Consider the following 27,938-nt stretch of genomic DNA (forward strand, 5'->3'; position numbering starts at 1 on the left):
TCAGAAGTCATGTTTATTATATTTTTATTAACTTAATATTTTTATTAAGAGGGAGAGTGAAAAATGCTTATGGTTTCAGATATCTTATTAATGGGACTTTGACTTTGTTGTATTCATAGATGAATTTATTCTTTACCTTTTTATAGCTGGTACCAATTCAGCTGAGGTGTGGAGCATATAAGTATACTTTGAGAATTATATCTACAATTTGAAGGTCAGTTAAGAGAGATAATTGTAAGCTATGCAGCAATCTAAAGAGTTATGAATTTTGAATTTTTACCACTTAGTAATTTATTGGTAGGAAGATTGCAAGATACATTAAATTTAAAAGTGTAATAAAATCTTGCTGAAGATTTCCCCATAATTTATTAACGGTGTTAAAGTTGAACCTGAAAGTCATTAAGCTGTTGACAGGAAGGAGGCAAGAGGCAGTGGGAGTTTTTTGGGGTGAAAGAAATGTTCTTTATATTAATCTGAATGATGGTAATACAAATTTACATAAAGAAATTAAGCTCAATACTTCAGATTTGTGGACTTTACGTAAGTAATACTGTGACACAGTGATTTAAAATAAAAAATCCTGTTGTCAACCTAGTTGATTTAACTGCCCTGTCTTATAATATAGCTGTCCATATGTTGGTGGAAATTAGTATGTTCCCTTGATAGGTTTTGATGAATCAAGAAATTTGAGCATTCCAGAAATATAAATATCATGATGACATTTTTGACATGTGACATAAAAAAGTTAATGTTTGGTATACTTTATTCTAGTTTAGGAGCTGTGACTAATGAGAATCAAAGACCATGGATGAAGATGAAATTGAATTGCAGTCACAAGAACTAAATTCATTTTTTGATGAAATAGGTATATCTATTTCTTGGATTGTTCTACTTTCCATCTGCCAAATAAGCAGTTGCTTGTCAAGTGCATGAATTATGAGATCTTATATTGACTCATACTTAAGTATCTTGTTATCTTGTTTAAAATTTTATAGCCAAAATAATCAGTAACACCATTAACATTAAAATCTTAAATTATCTTTAGTATTTCTCATCTTCTGCAGTTACAGCACTAAGTCCAGAGAATATTGGTAGATACGTTGAAAATGTTTCTTGTTTAAATCTGTTTATATATGTTTTTCATTGTTACCAAAACACATAGCCATAGATTTAGTTAGCTATTACTACACAACACCAGTTTGTTACCTTATAGTTTTGTAGGTCTGAAGTCCAGATATAGTGTAATTCCACTGAATTCTCACAATGTGTACAGTTTTACAAAGGTAGAATCAAGATGTTGATGGCTGCGTTTCTTTCTGGAGCCTCTGAGGGAGATATTCAAACTTTTGACCGAATTTAGTTCTTTGTGATTTTAAGGTGAAGATTCTTATTTCCTTACTATTACACATGCCATTTTTTGCTTCTAGAGGCTGCCCTTATTTCCTTTTTTGGTTAGCATGTGGTCCTCTGTGACAAAAGTGAGTATTGAGTCCCTCTCATCTTTTGAGTTTTTTTGGACATTCTCTTCCACCACATCTCCTTTACTCCAACTAGAAGCCCACCCAAGATAATCTACCTATCTTACATCCATAACCTTAATTTAATTACATCTGTAGGTTTTCTTTCTTTCTTCCTTATCTTTTTAAAATCCTTATCCAAGGATACCTTTCCATTGATTTTTTTACAGAGAGAGAATGGGGGTTCGGGAAAGAGAAACATTGATGTGAGAGAGAAATCTCATTCTGTTGCCTCCCATATGTGCCCTGACCGGGGATTGAACCCACAATCCAGGTATGTGCCCTGACTGGGAATCAAACTTGCTACCTTTTGTTATATGGGACAATGCTCCAAATGAGCACCTGGACAGAACTGCAGGGTTGTTGTTTTGGATTGTGTGTGTGTGTTTATGTCGGGTAACATATTTATAAGGTCTAGGAATTAGGGTTTGGATATCTTTGATGGACCATTCTGTCTACCATTATCTCTGCTTGGTGTTTAAGCATTTATGTCTTTCCCTGAGGTTCTCAGATTTAACATCCAGGATTTTTATCTGAAATTAAGCAGCTCAGAAATCCCAAATATATTCTAAATTTTTGCTCTTAAATCTCTGGTTTCTAGTTTATTAAATACTAGACGCCCGGTGTACGAAAATTTGTGCACTAGGGAGAGAGGTCCCTCAGCCTGGTCTGCCCCCTCTAACAGTTCCGGAACCTTCAGGAGATGTCCCATGGGGAGTGGGCTTAAGCTGCAGTCTGGCCTCCCTCTGCAGGAAGCAACCAGGCAGATCAGGGGAAGGTGCTGTCCCCATCACCCCTGCTTCTGCTGCCACTGATGGTGGCTGTGGCTGAAGCCTGAGCCTGGGTTTAGCAGCTGCAGCGCCTCACAGCTGTCTGAGCCCACTGCTGCCTGAGCCCTGGGTCTCGTAGCTGCCGGGGTTCATGGCTGCCTGAGTCTAGGGCCTCGCAGCTGTCGAGCTGCTGCAGCTTTGTCCAGAAGGATATCTAGAAGACGTCTGGTCTAATTAGCATATTACCCTTTTATTAGTATAGATAATTCAGGCACAATTCATCTTCATATGTGGACCTGTTATAAACCTAAAGAAACATCTGCTCCCAACAGAAATGTTAGGGCAGTTTTGAATATTCTGGTTCAAACAGGGTGAAAAGAAAAGTTAAATGGAGTTACTAGTTCAAAGAAATTCTGAAAGCCAACCAGGAATTATCCATCATGTTTCAGCCGTGGGAATAATCCTTTATTGGTTCATGGATCCCCTCTATGAGTCATCCTTGCTTTTTTTCATCTTAGGCAGTGGTTCTCAACCTTCTGGCCCTTTAAATACAGTTCCTCATGTTGTGACCCAACCATAAAATTATTTTCGTTGCTACTTCATATCTGTAAGTTGCTACTGTTATGAATCATAATGTAAATATCTGATATGCAGGGTGGTCTTAGGTGACCCCTGTGAAAGGGTCGTTCGACCGCCAAAGGGGTTGAGACCCACATGTTGAGCACCGCTGATCTAAGGGAACAAGTGTTTAAGGCTGTGTAGTTTTTATCAGCCTGCTACCTGCCCCTAGAATTTAGGAGTCCAACAGTCTTCTTTATATTGTACTCTCTCTCTCGGCCCCTTTCTTTCTTTCTTTCTTTCTTTTTTTTTTTTTTAATATATTTTATTGATTTTTTACAGAGAGGAAGGGAGAGAGATAGAGAGTTAGAAACATCAGTGAGAGAGAAACATCGATCAGCTGCCTCCTGCACATCTCCCACTGGGGATATGCCCGCAACCCAGGCACATGCCCTTGACCAGAATTGAACCTGAGACCTTTCAGTTCGCAGGCCGACGCTCTATCCACTGAGCCAAACTGGTTTCGGCTCTCGGCCCCTTTCAATCCAAGTTCACATTGTTTTTGAAAGTTAAAATTTTTAGAAAATTTTTGTGCATCTCCTATGTATGACATAGGAATTTATTTTATATATTAAGACTCATTTACATATCTTTCAGAGATAATATACGGCTCTTTCTGATTTCTACTGAGATGGCGGAGGACAATGCCTTTAAAGCTCCTTTGAAGCACCCTAAGTTTGATTGAGGCACACCCTTAATGGCTTCAAAGAACTTTATGTTTTGATACTTTAGAAATATAGGAAGAGTTGTGAAATCACATGCTGATTTTTTTCTAGAACATTCTTTTCTGCAACAAATCTTCCTAGTTTTTAACTTTTTTCCCTTTTTTTCATGTGTATAGGCAGAGAACTTCCCAGTTGTTAAGTCCTGCTACATTTTTATAAAGTCAGTTCTTCCTACAATTTAACTTTTTTTCTTGTATTTTACTTAAGCTGCAAGAAGAACCAGGCCACATCTTCAGTTCTTTACCAAAATCTCCTAGTTCATTGTTATATTTTATGACTTACACACAACTGCAGGATACAGTTTTACTAAGACATCTGTCACAGCATAACAAGGATATTTTTTCCGTTGGTTTCCAATAACATGTTTCTAACTTGCTGTTAAGCCCTGACTAACAGTGTTTTTAAAGACTAGATTGCTATTGACAGTCCGTATATGACAGTTTAGTTATTCTATTAAGTCCACATAGGATTTCTCTATCTTGGTCATTTCTTCTGAGTTCTCACTGAGTTGTTAATGTCATATTTCTGCTAATGTTCTATTTGTGAGATAATCAATAAATTATCAGATTCCAAAGACCTTTCACCTTTTTAGGTGATACATCCATCAGCACTGAATTCTGTGATACCAAAATACTGCACCCAAAATGAAACAAACTTAGTTTAAAACAACACAATTTATTATCACTCAGTTTCTGTAGGTCAGACAACTATCATGGCATAATTGGACTATCTCCTGTGAATTTTATATGGCTGAAATCAAGGTGTCAGCAGGGTGTTCCTTTCTGGGACTCTAGGGATTAATCTGATTCCATGCTAATTCAGATAGTTGCTGAAATCACTTCCTATTTGACCAAGTCCCAGTTTTCTTCTGGTTATTAGTTCAGTTCTGGTCATTGGTCCTTGTAGTTGCTTGTGTTCCTTATGTTTTCCATGAGACCCCTTCCAACAATAGTCAGTCTCTCTCAGACTTAAAATTCTGCTTCAACTCTGATGCTAGATGGGGAAAGTTCTATGCTTTATGGATTCATTTGATCAGATTAGATCCACCCAAATTATCCTATATAATAAAAGGCTAATATGCAAATTGTCTCCTTGACTGGGAGTTCGACTAGGGGGTGCAGGGCCGCCCCCCACCTACAATCCCTCCCCCTGACTGGCTTGGCCCTTTGGACCTGATTGCGGTGGGCCAGCCAGACCCCACCCCCACCTGTGCACAAATTTGTGTACTGGGCCTCTAGTTCAATATAATATAGCCTTATCATAAGGTTTATAACCTTACTTACACCTGCAAGTGCTCATGGCATAAGCCATAATGTGACATATTTAGAGTCCCAGCGATTAGGACAAGGTTAATTAAAGGTTCAGACCTTGCTAGGTTTCTCCCTATTGAGACCATATGCTATGCAAACAACTGTGTGGTCTTGAAGTCATTTAATCTCACCAGGCTCCTATTGATTTACCTCTTTACCTTCATTCCTAACTGAAGAGTGGACTAGAATAGGGTTTCTTATATTCTGAGGAACTGCCTGGGAGGATAGGAGGAGGCTGGATGGAGGAATAGTATTTTATCCTGGTGAAGTTAGCAGGTACCCTGCTCCAGTTAACTTTATCTTCCATCACTTTTTTAGTAGCTGCACTTCTGTTTTATCTATCCATAATCATAATCATTTGCCTTTCCCTTTACTGCTTATATATGGTCTTCTATTTCTTTTAATTTATATCTCAATCCTTTTATGTCCTAAATTCAAAGGGTAATTTCTAAATTTCTCATCATAATATTGTACTAGAATAGAATGGTAAGATTATAAAGGCTGAAAGAAAAAAGAAGGAAAGAAAATAATTCTAAGTGATGAAAAGAAGAAAACTGATGTGTTGAAGGAGTTGGGATAAATCTATTTTTTTTGTTACCTGGTTAATTTATGTTATTATTTTTTTTCTTTTTTTTTTTTACTATATATATTTCATTTTTTTATTATTATTAGTTAAGGTATTACAAATGTATGTTATTATTTCTTAAGATTTTATTCTAGTTGCCTGAGAACTTCGTATGTTGATGTTCTAAAAATTTTTTTCATGAATAATCTTCTGTAACTGTTCATTTTTTGTCTTTCTAGTATTTCTTTAATGAATCAAAAATAGATTCTCTTTTTCTTTAATCTATTTCAATATTTGAGAAAACAGGATGTGGGCTGTCTTCTTGATGCAAATTAAACATTTACATCATTTTAGATAGTAAGGCATGCCTACCTGAAATTTGTCATTTTAACTTTTGGTTTTTTTAAGGAATTGATGCTACAGACATGGATGATGATCAAATTGCTTTGGAAGTTCAAGAAACTGTTTTTGCTTCAGATGTTGTGGATTCAGATATAACTGTACATAACTTCATTCCTGATGACCCAGACTCAATTGTAATTCAAGATGTTATGGAGGATGTTGTTATTGAGGATGTTCTGTGCTCAGATATCTTAGAAGAAGCAGATATATCTGAAAATATCATCATTCCTGAGGAAGTGCTTTATTCAGATGTAACCGAAGAAATTTCTTTAGCACATTACACAGTCCCAGACGATTTTTTAGCTTATGACATTACTTCAGCCTCAATGTCTATGCCAGAACACTTCTTGGCAAGTGAATCTATACAGATGTCTGACTTTGGATATATTGAACACGTTGTTCATAATAGTGTAGTAGAAACAGAAATCGTGACTGATCTTCTGACAACTGATGTAGTTTCAGAAGAAGTATTGGTAGCAGATTGTGCTTCTGAAGAAGTCATAGATGCCAACGGGATCCCTGTGGACCAGCACCATGGTGATAAAAGCAACCGTGAGGACTTCCTTATGATTTCCTGTAAGTCTTGGGGTATAGTAATTGTTTAAGGTCTCTTCTTATCACATGGGGTGATATTTTCATGACTTATTAAGATAAATTTTATAAGCTTATGAGCATTATTGTTTTAGTTTGGATCCTGTAAGATGAGCTATAATTAAGAAAAAAAGTGAAATGGTACAAAGTAAAGTGTTATTACTATACAAGGATGGAGTAATTGATTAGGAAGATAAAGGCTGAAAAGAATAGAAATCATGAAAGATGTGAGTAGGCTGAAACCTACCTAATCAGAATTACCACTGAAACTTGAAAGGATTTCAGCTTAGAAAAATAACTTTAGCTTTATTATACAGTCAGTTATGCAGGTACTGTCTTTTTTCCATAACAATTTCTCTTTCAAAATAATTACCATTTTTAAAACATTAATTCACTGTTGGGTTTAGAATTATATTATTTTGATGCCTTTAAATAAAGTCAATTTAAGACCATAAGCAACTATATAGATTTCAGATTTATTTAAAATTTAATGCCAGAGGTTCTATACTGTGTTCATTGCTCCTTATGGCATGCTGGCTTCCTGGACTGTGTTTAATTCCTTACCAAATAGGACAATTCTACTTTTGCTTAAGTAGCAAATGTCATAATAGTTCTGTTAATAAATCTCAATAGGTATCTCTGATCTAACATTTTTAGGTGTGTTCTCTACAATAATAAGGTTTCAGTTTGTTAGTTGGTCCTATCCCCTACCTCCTGGTTTAAATAAATAGGTTGTCCCAAATTATCAACTCATGGGACTACAAGTTTTATACCGATACAGTTCAGAGTATTCCTATCAACACTACATACAAGTCTTTACTCCTGTATCTTTGTGTATAGAGCAGCAAGGCTATCACATAAATTTTGGGGCAGAGAGCAAAATTTCTTTACTTCTTAATGTGATCAAATATGTCATTATGGCTCAACATTGTGGTAATGAAATTTTCTACATCTAAGTGAACTTGCTTGTTAACTGTTAAGAGCCTTATGTACTGATTTTATAAACATTCTTTGAATTTCTTCTGTATAACCTGTTCTAGATAAAGTGTTGAGTATTACTAAACATAATAACATACAGTTTTTGACCTACAGCTTATAATTTAATTTGAAAGAAAGAGGAGGTAGAAGTAGTATCCTATCTAATAAAAGAGAAACATGGTAATTAGCGTACATCCGCTACCCTTCCTATTAGCTAATCAGGGAGATATGCAAATTAACTGCCAGCCAAGATGGTGGCCGGTAGCCAGGCAGCTTGAAACTAACATGAGGCTTGCTTGCTTCAGTGACGAGGAAACCAACGTTCCCCGCCTGCCTTGCCGGCCTCTGAGCTTGCAGTTTGAAACATAGTTACAAATATAGAAGCTAAACAAAACCCCAGAAACCTGCTTTCAGCAGCAGAGGCCTCAGAGCTGGAGTCAGAGCTAAAGCTGGCCCAGAATAAAAAAAAAAGCAGCAGTTGGAAGCTTCAGTCACCCGCCAGCCTGAAAACAGCCCTCAGCTCCTCACCCAGACTAGCCAGGCACCCCAGTGGGGACCCTCACCCTGAAGGGTGTGTGATCAGCTCCAAACAGCCATCATCCCCTCACCCAGGCTGGCCAGGCACCCCAGTGGGAACCCCCACCCTGAAGGGTGTGTGACCAGCTGCAAATAGCCATCATCCCCTCATCCAGGCTGGCCAGGCACCCCAGTGGGGACCCCCACCCTGATCCAGGACATCCTTCAGGGCAAACCAGCCAGCTCCCACCCATGCACCAGGCCTCTATCCTAAATAGTAAAAGGGTAATATGCCTCCCAGCACCGGGATCAGCGGAGCTGAGAGGTCTCCCGGCACCGGGATCAGTGTGACAGGGGGCAGCGCCCAAACCCCCTGATTGCCCTGCAGCTCTGTGTGTGACAGGGGGTGGGACCACAACCTCCCTATCCGCCCTGCTCTGTTCGTGACAGGGGAAGGTGCCCCAACCCCCTGATCAGCCCTGCTCTGTGCCTGATATGGGGGAGCTCCCCAACCCTCTGATTGGCCCTGTTCTGTGTGTGACAGGGTGCGGCGCCCCAATCCCCCCTCCTGCCCCCCCGGCCTGGGCCCTGCTCTGTGTGTGACGGGGTAGAGCCATAACCTCCCCATTGGCCCTGCCCTGAGTGTGACAGTGGCGGCGCCCCAACCCCCTGCTCCGCCCTGCTCTGTGGGTGATAGAGGGCGGCGCCCCAACCCCCTGATCGGCCCTGCTCTGTGCATGACAGGGGGCAGCGCCCCAATCCCCTGATTGTCCCTGCTCTGTGCGTGACAGGGGGTGGCGCCACAACCTCCCCATCGACCCTGCCTTGAGTGTGACAGGGGGCGGCGCCCCAACTCCCCAATCGGCCCTGCTCTGAGCCCAACCAGGGGCTGCACCTAGGGATTGGGCCTGCCCTCTGCCACCCGGGAGCAGGCCTAAGCCAGCAGGTCCCAGACTACAAGAGGGCATAGGCCGGGCTGAGGAACCCTCCCTCCCCCCGAGTGCACAAATTTTGGTGCACCAGGCCGCTAGTATATTATAATTTTTTTATAAGATGACTTTATCGAGCGATATCAGTTTTCTTGGTATCATCTTGTTCTAGAAAAAAGTACTTTCTATAATTTAATACCCTATTTTGGAAGGAAGGGGCCATATTTGGGGTTTTCAGGTAGAGAAATTATGGCCTGATCTGATTTATATATGATAGAGAAAATGGAGAAACTATTATTAAGTCAATTTCAATGCTTTTCATAGCATGAGAAATGGAAGCATCTGTTTTTATATCTTTATTCAACATATATAGATCCAAGAATAATGTTTCTCTTTTCCTTAGAAATTTTAGTAGTTTATTGGATCTCTAATAGTTTTTATAAAGTCTATATTGGTAAATTTCTTCCTTTTAAAGATCTTACTTAAAATGATGACAGCAGTTTATTTTTATGCTGTTGTTGTTGTATATCTGGACACAGATGTTCATTGTTATAACATAATTGCTATATTCAATCTTATAGTCTAAACCAGGGGCTCAGTGCACGAATTCATGCTCCTTGAAAGGAACTGTGGGCTGTGAGGTTGTGATGGGTACAGGGGCAGGTCTTGGCCCATCCTCCGCGCCCCCATCCTGTCCCTCCAACTGTGGCCCCAGATCCCCTGTCGGCTGGCAACCTCGTTCCCACAGGTGCAAGTGGTGGCCCGGACTGCTGAGCGCAGGAGCAAAGAATTTTCAGTAACCACCAGAGGCTTGCCCTGATGACAGTGACCGGCACCCAGGCTGGTCTGGCACCCCTGCTCACCTGCTCCACCATCCCACTGTGGCCGATGCCTGCCATGTTCCGTGCGTGACATGTTCAGCCCATGTCATAGTAGCCAGTTGTTCAGTTGCTCCACCGTTCAGTCTATTTACATAGTATGGTTTTATATATGCTTTAAATTGATTGTCTTTCCTGAAGACAGAATCTGATGCATCTTGTCCACTTAGGTATCTTTTTCATCAAACTTTATTTACTGGTACGAAATATTTGTTGAATAGACACATATAATTAACTTGATAACTGAAATTCTATGAATATTATGCCACCCACAGGGCCATCTAATTTATTTATTTATTTATTAAATATATTTTATTGATTTTTACAGAGAGAAAGGGAGGGGGATAGAGAGAAACATTGATCAGCTGCCTCCTGCACACCCCACACTGGGGATGTGCCTGCAACCAAGGTACATTCCCTTGACTGGAATCGAACCTGGGACCCTTCAGTCTGCAGGCTGATGCTCTGTCTACTGAGCCAAACCAGTCATGGCAGGACCATCTAGTTTAGATGTTTTAATCAGTTGACTTACTTTCAGTTTCTAGCTATTTATGACTTTGCTTATAATGAATACTTAATAAAAAGAGTTTCAGTAAATGAATAAATGAATGAAGCCCAAACTGTTCTATCTGACACATAAATTCTGAGGGTAAATACAATTTATAGTTTGTTGCTTCTGGTAGTTATTAAAATAGAGGAGATAGTAAAATATGTATTTTATATTTTAAATATATCTATTAATTGATTTCTCTATAGCTAATAATCTGGTATGTATGTAACTTACCACTTAATGTTCCTCCAAGTTTTTTGGGGTGGTAGGGTTAACTGATAAAACACAATAAAATTTTGGAATTTTTACAAACAAGAAGAGTAAATAAAAATATTTTAGCAAAGATATTTTGATCAGTTTTTAAATTTTGTTCTGATAAAATTTAGAAGGATATTCTTCACCAGGCTAAAAGTTTTCTTTATGACTAAAAAGTATTTAGATAATATTGCAGCAGATATATATTTTCACAAGAAATAATAATACGACAATAAAAGGAGATGGAAGCTAAACTGCTAGAGTACAAGCTAGAAACTGAAGAGAAAAAATAATATTGAAGTAAACACCACTGTAGCAGCAATAATGTAACTGACAGTAATCAAGGTTCTTCTGATTAGGCTTTAAAAATTACAGAATGGTTGAAAGAAACATGTAAAAATAATTATGGAGAAAATTTATAGATACAGCAGACAGAAACAGGAAATAAAACCCACATACAGAAAAGAAAAAACAAACATGACAAAGTTATGAGAGAAAGTTTTAATCTAACCATTATTTAAAATCCTCTCTTATATAGGTAAAATCAGAACACTAGTAGAAATGGCCAAAATAAACTTCAGAACTGTGGAAACTAATAACTTGCAACATAACAGGGAGTTATTTATTCAAGAAAAAAGGCTAAATGTGGTAACAACATTTTTGTGGCCTTTTAATTTGAACTGTTCACATCTATGCCTAAAGTTGTGTAAGTTAACTTTAAAAACCAACACCCTTTTTTTTAAAATCCTCACCTAAGGATATTTCTTCAATTGACTTTTAGAGAGAGTGGAAAGGAGGGAAGAAGAGGAAAAGAGAGAGAGAGAAACATTGATGTGAAAGAAACACATCAATTGGTTGCCTCCCAAAGGCGCCAGACTGGGGCTGGGATTGAAGCTGCAAATCAGGTACTTGTCCTTGACTGGGAATTGAACCCGTGACCCCTGTGACTGCTCTAATCACTGAACTACATTGGCCAGGGCCAACATTCTTTTTTTCCATGATAAACATGTATAACCTGGCAGCTTACTAGAGAGGGCGGAAAGTTGTTAGAGCTCCTTCAATCTCCATTTCAAGAGGATTATCATTATTTGACTTGTGTAATGGTTCCTTTGAAAGACTCCATTGACAACTGTCTCCATTTTATGTATATTCTGAGTTGCTAGTTGCTTTCCTCTGGAGTTTTCCAAAAAGAGAACTATTGAATGTCACTGCTAACTATGGCAATAAGGGCAAACGATCCTATATAATAAAAGGCTAATATGCAAATAGACCCAACTGCTGAACAACCGAACAACCGGTTGATGTGACGTGTGCTGACCACCGGGGGGTGTGCACAAAACATGGCAGGCATCGCAGCAGGCAGCAAAGTGTTGAACATGGTGGGCGTCAGCTGCAGTGGGATGGTGGAGCAGTTGAGCGGGAACACCAGACTAAGGTGGGGCGCTGGTTGTTATCATTGGGACTAGCCTCTAGTGGTTACTGAAAGTTCTTTGCTCTTGCACCTGCTGGCACTCGCACCTGCTGCTGGTGCTGGCCCCACTTTCACCCGCTGCCAGTGCCGGAGCCACTGCTTGCAGCCACTGCTGGCACTCGTTGCCGGCCCCAATCACTCAGTGATGTCATTGGGTGCAAGCTGCAGCTGCCGGCCCTAGTTGCCCCTCAGGGCTTGTCCACCTACCCCTGTTTCTGAGGGGTGATAGGGGCTGGCAGCTGCTTCTCGCACCCGCTGCTGGTACTGGAGCTGCCACTTGCACCTGCTGCTGGCACTGGCGCTAGTCCTGATTGCTTGGCACTGTCAATGGGTGTGAGCAGCAGCTGCAGGCCCTGATCACCTCTGAGGGCTTCTCCACCTCTTCCTGCTCCTAAGGGGTGATCGGGGAAGCAGCTGCCGCTCGCACCTGCTGATGGTGCCGGCCCCACTTGCACCCGCTGCTGACACTGGCCTCAATTGCTCTGTGCTGTCAGAGGTGTGAGCGGGGCCAGTGCCATCAGTGTGCAGGAGTGGTGGCAGTGGTGATGCCAGCAGATGGGACTGGGGGGCTGTGATGGGAGGGGCCGGGTGGAGGTGTGGAGGATGGGCTGAGACCCACCCTTGTGCCCACCGCAGCCTCACAGCCCATAGTTCCTTTCAAGGTGAACAAATTTGTGCACTGGGCCCCTAGTCCTATATAATAAAAGCATAATATGCCAATTGACCAAATGGCAGTTGGTAGGGGCGGGGCTGGTGAGCAGGCGGTGCCAGTCCAGCCAAGGTGTGCCAGCAGGCAGAGGGAAGGGATGGCAATGGGGGAGGGAGGCGACAGTGACCAGCGGCAGTGGAGAGGCTATGGCGGGGTTGAGGCCATGCCAACTGGCTGGCTCTGTCCCTTAGCCAGCCACCCGTTGCCTCCTACAGAGGGAGGCCGGCAGCGGCAGCAGCGGCAGGGTAATGGGGGCAGTGCCGTCTCCTGATCGCCCACCCAGTCACCTCCCACAGAGGGAGGCCAGCAGTGGCAGCACTAGCAGGGTGATGGGGGTAGCTCTGTCCCCTGATCACCCACCTCGTTGCTTCCTGCAGAAGGAGGCCAGACTGCAGCTTAAGCCCCCTCCTTGTGGGGAGCGGGCCTAAACAGTCAGTAGGACATCTCCTGAGGGCTCCCGGACTCTGAGAGGGTGCAGGCCGGGCTGAGGGACCTTCCTTGAGTGCATGAATTTTCATGCATCAGGCCTCTAATAGCTGTTATAACTGTAAAACTTACAGAAATTTTTTGGAATGAGATGTCCATGGGAGCTTTGAAAAACTGGGACATATTCTGCAGAATTTGAATATAAGAATGAAAAGGAGGTGCCTGTGGTAGGGAGAAATCTGGAAAGGCCCGAACCTTTGATTAACCTTGAAGTTCTTATCCAAGCAGGAATTAAAAGCCAATGTGGAGTATAAATTACCTAGCTAAATATTAAATAATTGTGTTTCAACACACACACAGAGCTCCTGGGAAAAATTGGAAGAATTACTGGTTGTATGGTCCAGTCAATAGTTGATCACTTAATCAACTTTAGTGGCCATACAAACATACAATGCTAACTATGGATTTAGCTCACAGAAGTTACTACACAAAGCCTGGCCGGTGTTGCTCAGTTGTTGAGCATTGACTCATAACTCAGGATGTCAAAATCCTTAGTAGGGGATGTGCACGAGGCAGCCGATGAATGATTCTATCTCATCATTGATGTTTTTCTCTCTCTCCCTTCCGCTCTCTGAAATCAATAAAAACATTTTTTTAAAAAATGCTACTACACATGAAGCACCAAATCATTGGAATAGGAGAATCTGATTTGAAGTATTGCCAAATTTGAAAGTGTTTTTGTTTCAAAGACAATCAAGAAAGTGAAAAGTTTACTTAGGATAGAAAAATATTAAAGCATATATTTGAAGGTATGGGAAATAATATAAGTAATATAAGTAAGCACATAAAAGATATACAACATCATTAGTTAATAGTGGGTTGTAAATAAAAACTAATGAGGGTTATATGACTTTCACACTGAAATGGGATTCTTAAAAATGGAAAGTAAATTATTGGTGGGAGTAAAAAATGTTGTACTTCAGAAAAATTGGGCAATTCCTTCAAAAATTAAACATAGACTTACCATGCTACCCAACTATATATATCAATATCTATATAAATGCCTACATATACCTACATATATATATATTTCCAGAAGAATTGAAAACATACATTTACACAACAGTTTTTACACAAATGGTCATATTAATTGTAATAGACAAAATGTTGAAACAACCCTGATGCTCATCAGTTGATTAGTTTTTAAAAATGTCATATCATACAATGGTCTGTTATTTTCATTGAAATGTTAATGCTTCAAAATGGATGAATTTTGAAAATGTTATTAATATGTAAAATATCTAGAATAGTTGTATCTATAAACAAAAGGTAGACTAGTGCTTGCCTAATCTAATTGTGGGATTGATTGGGGAAAGAGTTTAGCTAAAGAATGCAGAGGTATCTTTCTGGGGTGATGGAAATACTCTAGAAGTAGAGGGAGATGATTGTTGAATAACTGTCAGTTTCCCAAAAACTACTGAATTACAGTTTACACACTGTAAAAGGGTAAATAATAGTGTGTGAATTTTATCTAAGATTAAAAAAGAATGATGAATTACCTGAGGCAATTAATTGTTATAAGAAATTAACAGAATAATAAAACAACCAAGTCATAATCACAGTTATGTAAGTGAACTTTAAGGGTAGGTAAACAATTACATGGCCACTCACTTCAAAAACCACCTGGCCAGTGTGGCTTCAGTCTGGGCGTACTGAAGGGTTGTGGGTAAGATTTACCTGGGTTACAGGTTCTATCCCTGGCAACCAATGGATGTGTCTTTCACATCCACCTCCCTCCCTCCCTCCTTCCCTCCCTCCCGCCCTCCCTCCTTTCCACTGTCTACAAAAGCAATGGGAAAAAATATACTCAGATGAGGATTAAGAAAAAATACACAGTGTCATGAAATAGTGCAACAATGAGTGAAAATTCTGATTAAATTATAGCCAAATAATTTTATATTCATCTAATTTACTCTTCAAGTCTAAATTATAGATAAGTCATTCACAGGTTTTCCAGAAATTTAGAGACCTGTGAGAGCAAACAAAGACTCAATTGAAACGATGAAAGAATTAAAAAATTGGTAAAATGACTGATAGTAATTTTTTGAAGTAATTAGACCAGAAGTACATTAAGATTATGCAACAAAAGACAACTGTTTACAAAATATTAACTACAAAATATTTCTGATAACGTGATGTATGTTTGTTGTTTTCTTTTATAACAAAGACAGTAGACACTGTCTTTAAAATATGATTACAAATTCTTACTAGTTTTACATATTTTGCTTAGATGAGCATGAATTTTAAAATCTGTTTTTTCTTGAATTCATAGACATTGACTTGAACATTAAACAGATGAATGTTGAATATTTTCTATATGTTTGGCAATGTAGGCTCTTGGAATCCCTAAACAAAACATGATAGTTCCTTTCATGTTGACTGCCTTCAAATAGGGGTATAATTGATTACAGATAAAGTACAGAAGCCAAGGATTAAACTTGGGTTTGCTACATAAAGTGGTAAGGGAAAAGAAGCACTGGTAAAGAAATGAAGACACATGGCCAGTGAAGTAGGAAAGAGGTTGAATCACAGAATCCTAGTGTAGAAAATGACGCATAGAGGATAATGAACATCTGTCAAACGCTGTTACTAATGGCAAATTAATGTGTCCTGAGAATTGGTCATGAGTGATGTTGGTGAATACTTTTGGTGAAGTCATGGGCAATAGCCTAATGAAGACAGTTTAGAGAAAGTGGAATGAGAAGAATTGGAGACATGAAACAATATCTTGCAGGAAGATGGGGGGTAAGGGAGAGAAGGGAGGATATGCGCACACGTGCGCATGCATACACGGTTTAAGAGAAGGTGATGTTTTCAGAGAACAGAAAATGCTGATAAATGTGAAAGGTAGAGAAGGTATTTAGTGCTTAAGCAGAGGGATTAGGTTTATTATTTATTATATATATCTACATACACACACACACACATTTCAGAGAGGAAAGGAAAGGGACAGAAAGAAACATCAATGATGAGAATCATTGATCAGCTGCCTCCTGCACACCCCTACTGGGGATGGAGGAGCCCACAACTCAGCAGCATGTGCCCTGACCAGAAATTGAACCGTGAGCTCAACTACTGAGCCACACCATCCAGTTTTAAATTACAAGTAGCACAATTAGTTTGTACAACCATGCAGTGAAGACAGGATTTCTGGATTTAGTTGTTGCCAGGCAGGTAGAGTGAAATTCAGTAGATTATCTTTTATGATGTTTCAGTTCTCAGGGAAATAGAAAGTAAGGTCAATTGATTATCTGGTTGAAATTTTAAGAAACAAATGTGAAGTAGAGTGTTTTCAGGTCTTTAAAAATGGACCATTTGCATTGGGGGATTTTTTTTTAGGTTGATTTAGTTGCATAGAAACAAATGTAAAAACTTGCCTTAGGTAGGTTTGTGGTTCTCCAAATCAAGTGTGATGAAATTAGAGATGTACATAGGAATTGGAAGAATATGCAAGGGAATGGTTAGAATGATCAAACTTGCAATTAAACTGGTTTCGTAGTTATATTTGCTTTTTCTTTCTTTCTTTTGTTTTTAAATCCCCACCCAAGGATATATTTTCCTATTGTTTTTTAGGGACAGTGAAGGAAAGAGAGAGAGTGAATGAGAGAGATGTTGATGTGGGAGAGAGATTGGTTGCCCCCCACTTCCTATCCCAACCAGGGTTGGATATCAAACCTGTAACCCAGAACCTGTGATCCTGTAGTATGAGAGCCAGTGTTCTAATCACTGAGCAATACCCACCGGGACTAGTCTTTTAAAGTGGAGTTGGAGCGTAAAGGAATGAAAACTTGATTAAACTTAAGGCACATGGGTTATTTTAGTGGGGTCAGGCATGTTGGAAAAGAATCTAAAAGCAGAAGACAGTTTGGGCAGTTGCTAGAGTGATTTCTATTTTACAAGGTATTTTACAAGAAGAATGGGTAAGGTGATTGACAGGATCTTTGTTTCAGGAAATTTGATTATAGCAGTGAGTAGAGGTAATTGGTGGGAAACCTGTAGAGAAGGAAATCAAATAGACATTTGTTATGTTCCTGGGATGTGTAGTGATTGATAAACTAACAACAATGTTATCTTCAGAGATTGGACATTTAAGTAGATGGAGAAGAAAGACATATATTAGAGTACGAATAATGAGAATGATAAGATTTTTGTGTTATGTGAAATTAAATTAGACAAAATGTAGCTCCTGTGTAAATCCAATATATCATTATTTTTTCTTGAAAAATTATGAATTTTCTCTAGAAGTTTAGAGAAGTGAGATTTAATGAGATTAAATGAAAATGACTTTGAATACTAAAGAGAGATATCTTTTTCATTTCTTTCCCTAAACTCTTAATTAGGAGCTCACTGGGTATATGTTATGTAATGTGCTTTTATTACATATTTTAAAAACAGAAGTAACAGGAATATCTTTTACAGGCTATAGATAAATATGTGACATTTTGCAGACTCTAAAATTCCTCGATTTTTCAGTCCTTGAGAATTTTATTTTATGTTTACCACAGATATTTCTAAGAACATCTAGTTTGTAGACATATCAATTCAGATTTTTCAGCACTTGTTTATAATCACTGTTTACAAACTTGCCAAAGGAGGCCAGCTTTATTGTTATAGAGTGAAACTCCTCAGAGATTAGTTCTCTAAAGAGGTATAGGTTTATTCTTGATTCTCTGTGACTGGTTTGCTAAAATCTTCATCTGGTAATGCAAACTCAGTTTGAATTCCATTGCTAGCTTTAGGAAAATACCTCAGTCGGCTGGATGCAGCTTTAAAATATTTAGCTTTGAAAAAATAGGCTAAATACACATCAGACCAGAATTAAGAATATGATGCCTATTTCTGCCCACAAACTATATTTACAAAACATAGCTAAGATACTTTATTTTAGATAGCTGTGCACATCATTAAGGAAAGATGTATGTTCTTATGAAAGTATGCATGTATTTATCATTATAAAGAATTTAACTGTCCAAGTTCTTAGAGTCTAGGTATCATTAAGCTTTTTTGTTTCAGTTTATTATCCTCACTGCAAGTTATTAACTCAATCTGCTATTCTCTTAATGTTTACCAAAACCCTTACCTTCTCTTGTTTATATGTTGAAGCCACCATTCAGGATTTCTTATTTTTTGCTTTTGAAGGCCCTGTCCAATCCTTTCCCTCAGAACAACATAGCTACATTCCTATTAATATACTATAGCCCAGTGCACGAATTTGTGCACAGGTGGGGTCCATCCTGTTGGCCCAGCCCGCTTCGGGGCCTGATCAGGGCTGGACCAGCTGTGGGGAGGAGCCTTGGGTGATTGGCTGGTGGGCCCCACCCCCAATTGGGGTGGGGTGGCAGATTGGGGGTCAGCAGCTGGGGGAGGAGCTGTGGAAAGTTGGCCAGCTGGTCCTGCCCTTGCTCAGAGCCCGGGGGAGGGGGGGTTGAGGGGGTAATTGGGGACGGAGCTGACTGGGGGGAGGGGCCATGGGATGATCAGGGTGGTGGGGACCCATTGGGGGTGGGTCGGGCTGAGGGAAGGGGCCACAGGCAGTTGGCTGGCTGGCCCCATCCCCTATTGGGGTAGGGAGGGTGATCAGGGGCAGGGCTGGCTGGTTGTCTGGCTGGCCCCACTCCCTGATCTGGCTGGTTTGCTGGCTGCAGTGGGCATCATAGCAACTGGTCATTCTGTTCGTTGCAGTGTTCTGGTCGCTGACTTTTTATCTCTAATAATAAAAGCATAATATGCGAATTAGACTGGACATCCGAGTGACCTTCCAGAGGTCCTTCTGGATGACCTTCCGGATAAAGTCATGGCTGTAAGGGCCGAGCCCCTTGCATGAATTTCATAAATTGGGCCTCTAGTATACTAGTATATAGATAATTTCTGTTCTCAGGTTTCAAAAGAATTAATTCTTTTCCTTTTAGGAAAATTTCATCTTTGTTCCTAGTTTCACCTTTTTCCCTTTCTGTTCGAGATCCTGACCCAATTATTCACCATGTCATCTAACTCACTTTATATAGATCATATAAATCATGAACATGCATATTATTACAATTGAACAATAACGTTCCTGCTCCTGCAATCCATTCTGATTGCTGCTCCTCTCCTTTTAAAAAGTAAACTTCTTAAAGAAATGTAAACCTCCATAGATTTTTCAACCCACTTTAATCTGACATCATGTAGCATTGACTAAAATTGTTTTCACCAAGAACATCAGTGTTACTGCATATCACTGCAGGTATTTCTCCTTGACTTTGTACATTGGTGTTCTTGTTGTTCATGTCTGGAAGAAAGATTTCAGGATGCTGTTTAAAAATATTTTTTGCAAGTAATTTATTTGGCATGGGGTTTGTCTTTATTTCTGATAAATTAGAAGCTAAATTAGTTAAAATGCCACTGTATTTTCATTTTTTCTTTTTGATCTTATCCTCACACAAGGATATTTTTTCCGTTGATTTTCAGAGAGAGTGGAAGAGGGAGGGAAAGACAGAGAGAAATATTGATGTGAGAAAAACACATCAATTGATTGCCTCCTGCATGTGCCCCAACCAAGAGCCTGGGCTGGGAGCAGCCTGCAACCGAGGTATGATTCCTTGACTGAAATCGAATCTGCGACCCTTTGGTCCACAGGCTCTATCCACCAAGACAAACCAGCTAGGGCTGTATTTTTACTTTTGAATGTCAGGTATTTTTTAAAATATATATATATTTTTTTATTAATTTCAGAGAGGAAGGGAGATGGAGAGAGAGATGGAAATGTCAGTGAAAAGAGAGCATCATTAATTGACTGCCTCCTGCAGGCCCCACACTGGGAATTGAGCCTGCAAACCCACCATATGCCCTTGGCCAGAATTGAACCCAGGACCCTTCAGTCTGTAGATCCATGCTCTGTCCAGTGAGCCAAACCAGCTAGGGCTTAATGTCAGTTTTTGAAATCCTAAATTCATTTTAATGCTTTGTGTAAGAATGCTCTATGTAATTCTACATAAAAATGTTGATCTAGATTCTAGACAAATGCAATTGTTGGATCTCTTGTTAAACATGATGAGAAATTTGCAGAAGTATTTTAAAGATGTAAAAATCTAAGTCCTATGTTTATAAGCAAGAATTTAAGACAAAATTAAATAGTGGTAAAAACTATTACCACAGGCTTATTAGCTGAATTGTGCTTGAATCATGAACATACTCATCTGACCTCTATTAATGGAAACCATCAGTAGTTATACAATTTAATGCCTACAATAACAAATATCATAAGAGTTTATACATTCTTAAAGTACCAGTTTGAGTCACATGGATTAACTTTTGAATTCTGGCTGTGCCAGCTACTAGTTTTGTGACCTCAGTTAAGTCAGTCATTCAGCTTTTCTAAACTTGTTTGGTCTATTGTATACAATGTTGACAATATTTTAACACTTTTCTCATAGTCTTAGTATAAGTGTTAGCAGTACATATAGAATGTTAGCTTTATTAGTACTATCACACTTAAAAATAATCACCTGAATTATCTGCTTTTCTTTTGTAAAATTATATATTTTTTTAATTGATTTTAGAGAGACAGGGAGAGGGAGAGAGAGAGAGAATATCAATGATGAGAGAGAATCATTGACTGGCTGCCTCCTACATATTCTTCAGTGGGGATCAAGCCCGGGCATGGGCCCTGCCTGGGAATCGAACTGTGACCTCTTGGTTCATAAGTCAATGCTCAACCACTGAGCCACCGAGGCCCAGCTGAATTATCTGCTTTTCTATTGGATTATTAACTTAAGTCGATGACTTCTCATATATTTTATCCCACTTCCTAGCCCAAAGTCTAATTTATAGCTGTGACTCTGTTACGTTGAATGAATGTATAAACAAAAAGATAACAAAATATATCTACTCAGGGGAACATGAGAAAGGGAACTAAAAGGAAAATGAAAGGCTTGATGAGTGTATTAAAGACAAGTTAAATCAATCATATTTTCTCATCTTTTGTTCTGTTCTCCACTGTGTTTCTGATCTTTTGCTGTCAGGTTACTTGTGTCTAGATCAGAAAAAACATTCCTTCGATTTTTGTCTAATGCACTCAACATCAGTAAGTGTCACTTTTGTTGTGAGTTAGATCCTAAGTGGATAGCAGTGAATGAAAAAGGTTACATTATGTGGAAATTTTATTTTTGGTGTTTATTACAAGAATATTTTTGTTTTGGACATTATTTTTTACGTTTGGTAATTTTTCAAATCCTTTGCTACATTGATAAAGTTTAAAATATGAAATGCTCTATATTCTCTAAATCTCTATTGTTGGGGTTTATGTGTGTCTCTATTGGTAATTCAGAGTAGTTTTTCCCCTCCAAAACATGACATAGTCAACCTTCATTAAGGTAGTGAGAATGTCTTTAAAAATACATTGGCTGTGTTTGTCAGCAATGACCCAGATTCACTATTTTTTATAAAGTTGTATGTGTTATGTGTATAAGGCACTTTTATGTTTAAACAGTTTCATAGGAGAATTTATATTCACCATTGCAGTGTACCTTTTTGAAAATCATGTTTTGATATTTTTTTAAAAAGTACAATTCTAATAGAAAGAGATAAGAAAAAATACTATTAAGAAGTGAAATAAGCCAGTTGGAGAAAGATAAATATCATATGATCTCACTCATTTGTGGAATGTAATAACCAACATAAACTTATGAACATAAATACATCCAGAGGCAGAGAAGCATCGATCAGACCATCTAACTTCAGAGGGAAGGCAGGGGAGGGGATCAACAAAAGGACTTGTATGCATGCATATAAGCATAACCAATGGACACAGGGAACTGGGAAGAAGTCAATGGGAGAAAAAGGAGACATATGTAATACTTTAAACAATAAACAATTAAAAGAAGCAGTGAACAGTGCATCTGTTTGACAGACCTGGAGCAGTTACTGTTGCTGCCAAGGTTCCAGTGCAGATGCAAGAAAAAAGGGTCCTCGCGCTTTCTGTCTGTCTGATTGTGGCAGCCAAGATTGAATGGGGGAATACAGTGAAAAAAAAAAAAAAAAAAAAAAAAAAGCAGTGAACAAACAAAAAACATGATTGTAGCTAAATTAGATCAAGTTCCACTGGTGATAGTCAAATTTAATAATAATAAAAAAAAGAAAACATGAACATTAGGTAGTACTGATAAAGTACTTAAGTAAGATCAGTGTTTGCTGATTTTTCTAGTAGATATTCTGCCCAAGATTTTTGAGAATATAATGATGCATACACTTAATGGATATAATTATAACCAGGGTATATAGTATGTCATTTCATGACTTTTGTTAGTTTTCAAGGCTACCACATATTTGCTTTAAGTGTTTTTTACTTTAATATCTCCTCCCACTTTGATAAGAATTTAAAAATGTAATCATTGATTTTTCTACTTTCTAAATAATTAAATTATATGAGTCAAGTTAAAGATTATGTTTTTAAAAAGGACTTTTGAAAATGGTAATATTTTATTTAAGAACCTACTATTATTGTGTGTTTCTTCATTTTTCAGTAGATGATACTGGCAAAATAGAACAGAATGTTTCCTCTGGAATGGCCATGGACACAGAGTCAGAAATCAGTTCTTTGAAAGTGGATGGCACGAGTCCTGAAGTCATCAAAGTGTACATTTTTAAAACTGACCCTGGAGAGGAAGACTTAGGTAAGAGGAAACCCTTAGTATGTTCATATATCCCAATCAAACACATCAACCTGATCACTTACATAAGAACAGTTAAATTTTTTTAGGATAATTTATAAAACAACTTTTCATTATAATAAAAGCATAATATGCTAATTAGACTGGACGTCTTTCCAGATGACCTTCTGGACGAAGGCTGGGCTGCGAGGAAAGCCCAGGTCCCAGGTGCCTGCTGGAGGCTGGAGGGAAGCCCAGTTCCTGGGTACCGGAGGGAAATCCAGTTCCTAGGTGCCAGAGGGAAGCTGGTGCTGGCAGTTGGGGGAAGGAAGTCCTACTCTTGCATGAATTTTGTGCATTGGGGCCCTAGTACTGATATAAAAGCATTGGAAGAGGTCATTATTTGTTAAAGTGAAACCAAGTAAAATTAACTTTTCGGCTAAGTTCTTGTACCTGTCATCTTTCCTGCTAGGTGGCACCGTGGACATCGTGGAAAGTGAACTGGAGAATGATCCTGGGGAACTACTTGACCACAATAGCAGTATTAGTGTGCCAAGGGAAAAAATGGTTTATATGACTGTCAGTGACTCTAAGCAAGAAGATGAAGATTTAAGTAAGTAGGCGGCCTTTTTATGGGAGACTGTTTTATATTTCTCTATGCTTTTAATGTAAAATTCAACCATAAAAAAAATGAGCAGCACTATGCAGGCATATTTTATGTTCCTTATGCCGTATTCCAAAGAAGAACATCAGCTACACTTAATGTATCGTTAGGATTTTACTTAAAACAGAAATTATAGTGAAGGCAAAACAAGGAATGATTCATTCAGATTTATAATTATTTACTACTAGAGGCCCAGTGCATGAAATTCATGCAAGGCAGGGGGGGAGTATGGGCGGGGAGTTCCCTCAGCCTGACCTGCACCCTCTCCAGTTCGGGAGCCCTCAGGGGATGTGCTACTGACGGCTTGGGCCCACTCCCCATGGTGCTCTGCTCTCTGTGGGGCCTGCCTGCTCCACACCATGGGGATGGGCAAGCAGGCCCTGCTGGGTGCTCCCTGCTGCCCTGATTGCCTGTTCCCACATCGCTGCTGCCATTGCCCAGCGGACCCTGCTGGGTGCTGCCTGCGGCCCCGATTGCCTGCGACCGCCCAGCAGGCCATGTTGGGTGCTGCCTGCTCCCTGGTCGCCTCCACCACCACCACCCAGGTGGCCCTGCTGGGTGCTGCCTGCATCCCCGATTGCTTGCTCCCCGGTCACCATGGCGACTTCCCAGCAGGCCCTGCTGGGTGCTCCCTGCTGCCCCGATTGCCTGTTCCCACGTCGCTGCTGCCATTGCCCAGTGGACCTTGCTTGGTGCTGCCTGCGGGCCCCACTTGCCTGTCTGTGGATTGCCGCTGCCACCACCTAGCAGGCCCTGCTAGGTGCTGCCTGTGGCCCCACTTGCCTGCTGGGCCCACATTGCTGGGGTGACACTGCCAGTGTCCTGTCCAGCTGCTATGGGCACCACTATCTTTGTCGTGGAGTGATGGTTAATTTGCATATTACTCTTTTATTAGATAGGATATGAAAATAATGTTCTAGATATGTAACATTTGAACCTTTTTCTGTTTGTCTATTAACTGTATTCAAATAAGAGATTGTGGCAGACCTCTTACAAACCTTGTCCTAAAAGTGTTCTGTTAATTTTCTATTTAGATGTTGCAGAAAATACTGATGAAGTTTGTATGGAAGTGATTGTAGGAGAGGAGGATGCTTCTGTTGCTGCTGCTGCTGTGCATGAACAGCAAATTGATGACAATGAAATAAAAACTTCCATGCCTGTAGCATGGGCAGCAGCTTATGGTAAGTGACACACTAATTAGAACAATTCATGTTCTTAAACGTAAATTATTGTTGGAAAATTGTTTGTATAGCATTAGGCTTCAGAAATATGAAGTACCAGGACAGTGATTTAAGGAAAAGTAGAGGAAGATTATATGTTAACTAGAGGCCCAGTGCACGAAATTCATGCACTGGTAGAGTCCCTAGCGGCTGCCAGCTGCTGGGCAAGTATTCCCTCCCTTCCCCCGGCCAGGCTGGCCCCACCCCCTGGTCAGACTCCTGGATGAACTCCTGGTCGAGGGGACAATTTGCATACTATGCTTTTATTATGTAGGAAGGTTTTTTTTTTTAATTTTAGTAGGAATTTTCTTCATGCCTATTATATGTAAGAGGTACATAGACTTTCAGCCTGAAGTTTTTTATCTTTATTATAGATGGGCCACAACTTTACTATTTTGAGTCACAATGAGGTATGCTCATGGAAAATGATGATAGATTTAGCAGTTAGGTATTTCCTACAGTCTTGTATAACCTAGAGGCTTGGTGCACGAAATTCATGCACCTGGCGGGGGTGAGGGGGTGACGCTCAGTCTGGCCTGTGCCCTTTCGCAGTCCAGGAGCCCTTGGGGGATGGCTGACTGACAGCTTAGGCCTGCTCCCCGTGGGCCTAAGCCATCAGTTGGACATCCTTAGTGCTGCTGTGGAGGCAGGAGGAGGCTCCCACCACGGCCGCTGTGCTCACCAGCCAGCTTCTGGCTGAGCAGCACTCCCCATGTGGGAGCACACTGACCACCAGCAGACAGGTCTTGTGTTGATTGCCTGCCCCCTGGTGGTCAGTGTGCATCATAGCAACTTGTTGTTCTGCTGTTTGGTCAGTTTGCATATTACTTTTTATTATGTAGGATGTATATCCATAAAACTCATTAACTAGCTAGGAAATTCTGTCATTCATGGATATCATGGTTTACTTTTCATTCTTGTAGTTAATAAAGATTCCCTAATTTGTTATAATTAAAGAATACTGTATAATTTTATTTTTTAATGCTCATTGTTAGGTGGTAATTCTGACGGAATTGAAAACCAGAATGTCACTGCAAGTGCCCAATTGCAAATAGATGAGTCTGCTGGACTCGGCAGACTGGCTAAACACAAATCAAAGAAAAAGAGAAGACCTGGTTCCAAGCAGTACCGAACAGGTGAGGGCACATAAGTTCCACAACACAATGTGTTTTATGAGCTCTCATGTAAAATTAGTATGTATATACAAAGATGTTGTAATGGCATCTTAGCTGCTAAACCACATATAGCTTTTGTGTATTGACTTGACAGATATAATTTTAAGAATTTGGTGATATTCTTGAGTGATTTCCTTGGATAAAAAGAAATCGTCTTTGGAACAGACATTCAGGAAAAAAGCAAAACCTTAGATTACTTTAGTGGAAATAAAATTAAATTCCTAAAATATGTTAATTACCTTTCAGTGGATAATTTTAAAGAATCTGTTACTGACAGCATAAGAGGCATCACTTACAGAGGAGGAAGACAAATAATTTGGTTATTTATTGGGCCTATTTCTTTTCTATATTGTCTTGTATAATTATTTGCATATTAAAATTTTCTTTATAGTTGTTACAATTTAAGTTAACATAAATTTGTCTTGGAGTAAACAAGGTTGCAATGTTGAACTGTATTTCTATGAATGATTTTCAATAGATATCTAAATTTATGTAGCTTTAAATTGGTACTTTATTTGTTTTGACCTGGGAGTGAGATTGGTACAGTCAGACTGAATGAAGTTTTTGGAACAAATTCTGTTTATTAGTAGGCTGCTATTTTTTTTTGTTGTTGACACAATAAAGAAATGCTAATCTAATTTAGGAGTGCTTATCCATCCAATTCTGTTTGTAATACACACTTTATAGTTTTGTGGAAATCATAACAGAACTTGCTTTGATGTCTTATGTGCCTTTCTTTCCTTTTTTTTTTTTTTTTAGCAATTATAATTGGCCCTGATGGACATCCCATAACTGTCTATCCTTGCATGATTTGTGAGAAAAAATTTAAGTCTAGAGGTTTTTTGAAAAGACACATGAAAAGCCATCCTGAATACCTTGCCAAAAAGAAGTACCACTGTACTGACTGTGATTACGCTACCAATAAGAAGGTAAATTTACACAACCACCTGGAAAGCCACAAGCTGACCAGTAAGACAGAGGCCATTGAATGCGATGAATGTGGGAAGCATTTCTCTCATTCTGGGGATTTGTTTACTCACAAAATGGTGCATAAGGAAAAAGGAACCAACAAAGTGTACAAGTGTAAATTCTGTGAATATGAAACCACTGAACAAGGGTTATTGAACCGCCATCTTTTGGCAGTTCACAGCAAAAATTTTCCTTGTATTTGTGTGGAGTGCGGTAAAGGTTTTCGTCACCCTTCAGAGCTCAAAAAGCACATGCGAATCCATACTGGGGAGAAGCCGTATCAATGCCAATACTGCGAATATAGGTCTGCAGACTCTTCTAACTTGAAAACTCATATGAAAACTAAGCATAGTAAAAAGACACCATTCAAGTGTGACATTTGTCTTCTGAATTTCTCAGATATCAAAGAGGTGCAGCAACATGCTCTTATTCATCAAGAAAACAAAAAACACCAGTGTTTGTATTGCGAACACAAGAGTTCGAACTCAAGTGATTTGAAACGACATACAATTTCAATTCACACGAAGAACTACCCCCATAAGTGTGATATGTGTGATAAAGGCTTCCATAGGCCTTCAGAACTAAAGAAACATGTGGCTACTCACAAGGCTGAAAAAATGCACCAGTGTAGACATTGTGACTTTAAGATTGCAGATCCATTTGTTCTAAGTCGCCATATTCTCTCCGTTCATATAAAAGATCTTCCGTTTAGGTGTAAGAGATGTAGAAAGGGATTTAGGCAACAGAGTGAGCTTAAAAAGCATATGAAGACACACAGTACCAGGAAGGTGTATCAGTGTGAGCACTGTGAATATAACACTAAAGATGCCTCAGGCTTTAAACGACATGTTATTTCCATTCATACGAAAGACTACCCTCACCGTTGTGAGTACTGCCAGAAAGGGTTCCGGAGACCCTCGGAAAAGAACCAGCACATAATGCGGCATCATAAAGAACTGGGTCTGCCCTAACAATACTTGTACAGATGTTTGTGAAGACGCTGGCCTTGAAGCA

General features: G+C 39.5%; 1 protein-coding gene across 5 annotated transcripts; it reads left to right on the plus strand.

Moving 5' to 3' along the window:
• Positions 1-628: 628 nt before the first annotated feature.
• Positions 629-27,895, plus strand: LOC308512224 (zinc finger X-chromosomal protein-like; the record flags this gene model as incomplete). 5 transcript variants are annotated; one of them, XM_081082025.1, is made up of 7 exons in its annotated part: positions 629-865; positions 5,914-6,483; positions 22,771-22,920; positions 23,369-23,509; positions 24,595-24,741; positions 25,776-25,916; positions 26,715-27,895. In XM_081082025.1, the coding sequence occupies 7 exons, from the start codon at positions 805-807 to the stop codon at positions 27,893-27,895; spliced, it is 2,391 nt and encodes a 796-aa protein (XP_080938151.1). The 5 variants fall into 5 exon arrangements, with proteins under 5 accessions (XP_080938151.1, XP_080938150.1, XP_080938152.1 ...); XM_081082024.1 differs by having other exon boundaries at positions 805-865; positions 5,914-6,495; XM_081082026.1 differs by lacking the exon at positions 24,595-24,741 and having other exon boundaries at positions 805-865.
• Between the last annotated feature and the right edge of the window lie 43 nt (positions 27,896-27,938).

This window comes from Myotis nattereri, assembly GCF_964212035.1.
Source record: "Myotis nattereri genome assembly, chromosome: Y".
In the NCBI taxonomy this organism is placed as follows: domain Eukaryota; kingdom Metazoa; phylum Chordata; class Mammalia; order Chiroptera; family Vespertilionidae; genus Myotis; species Myotis nattereri.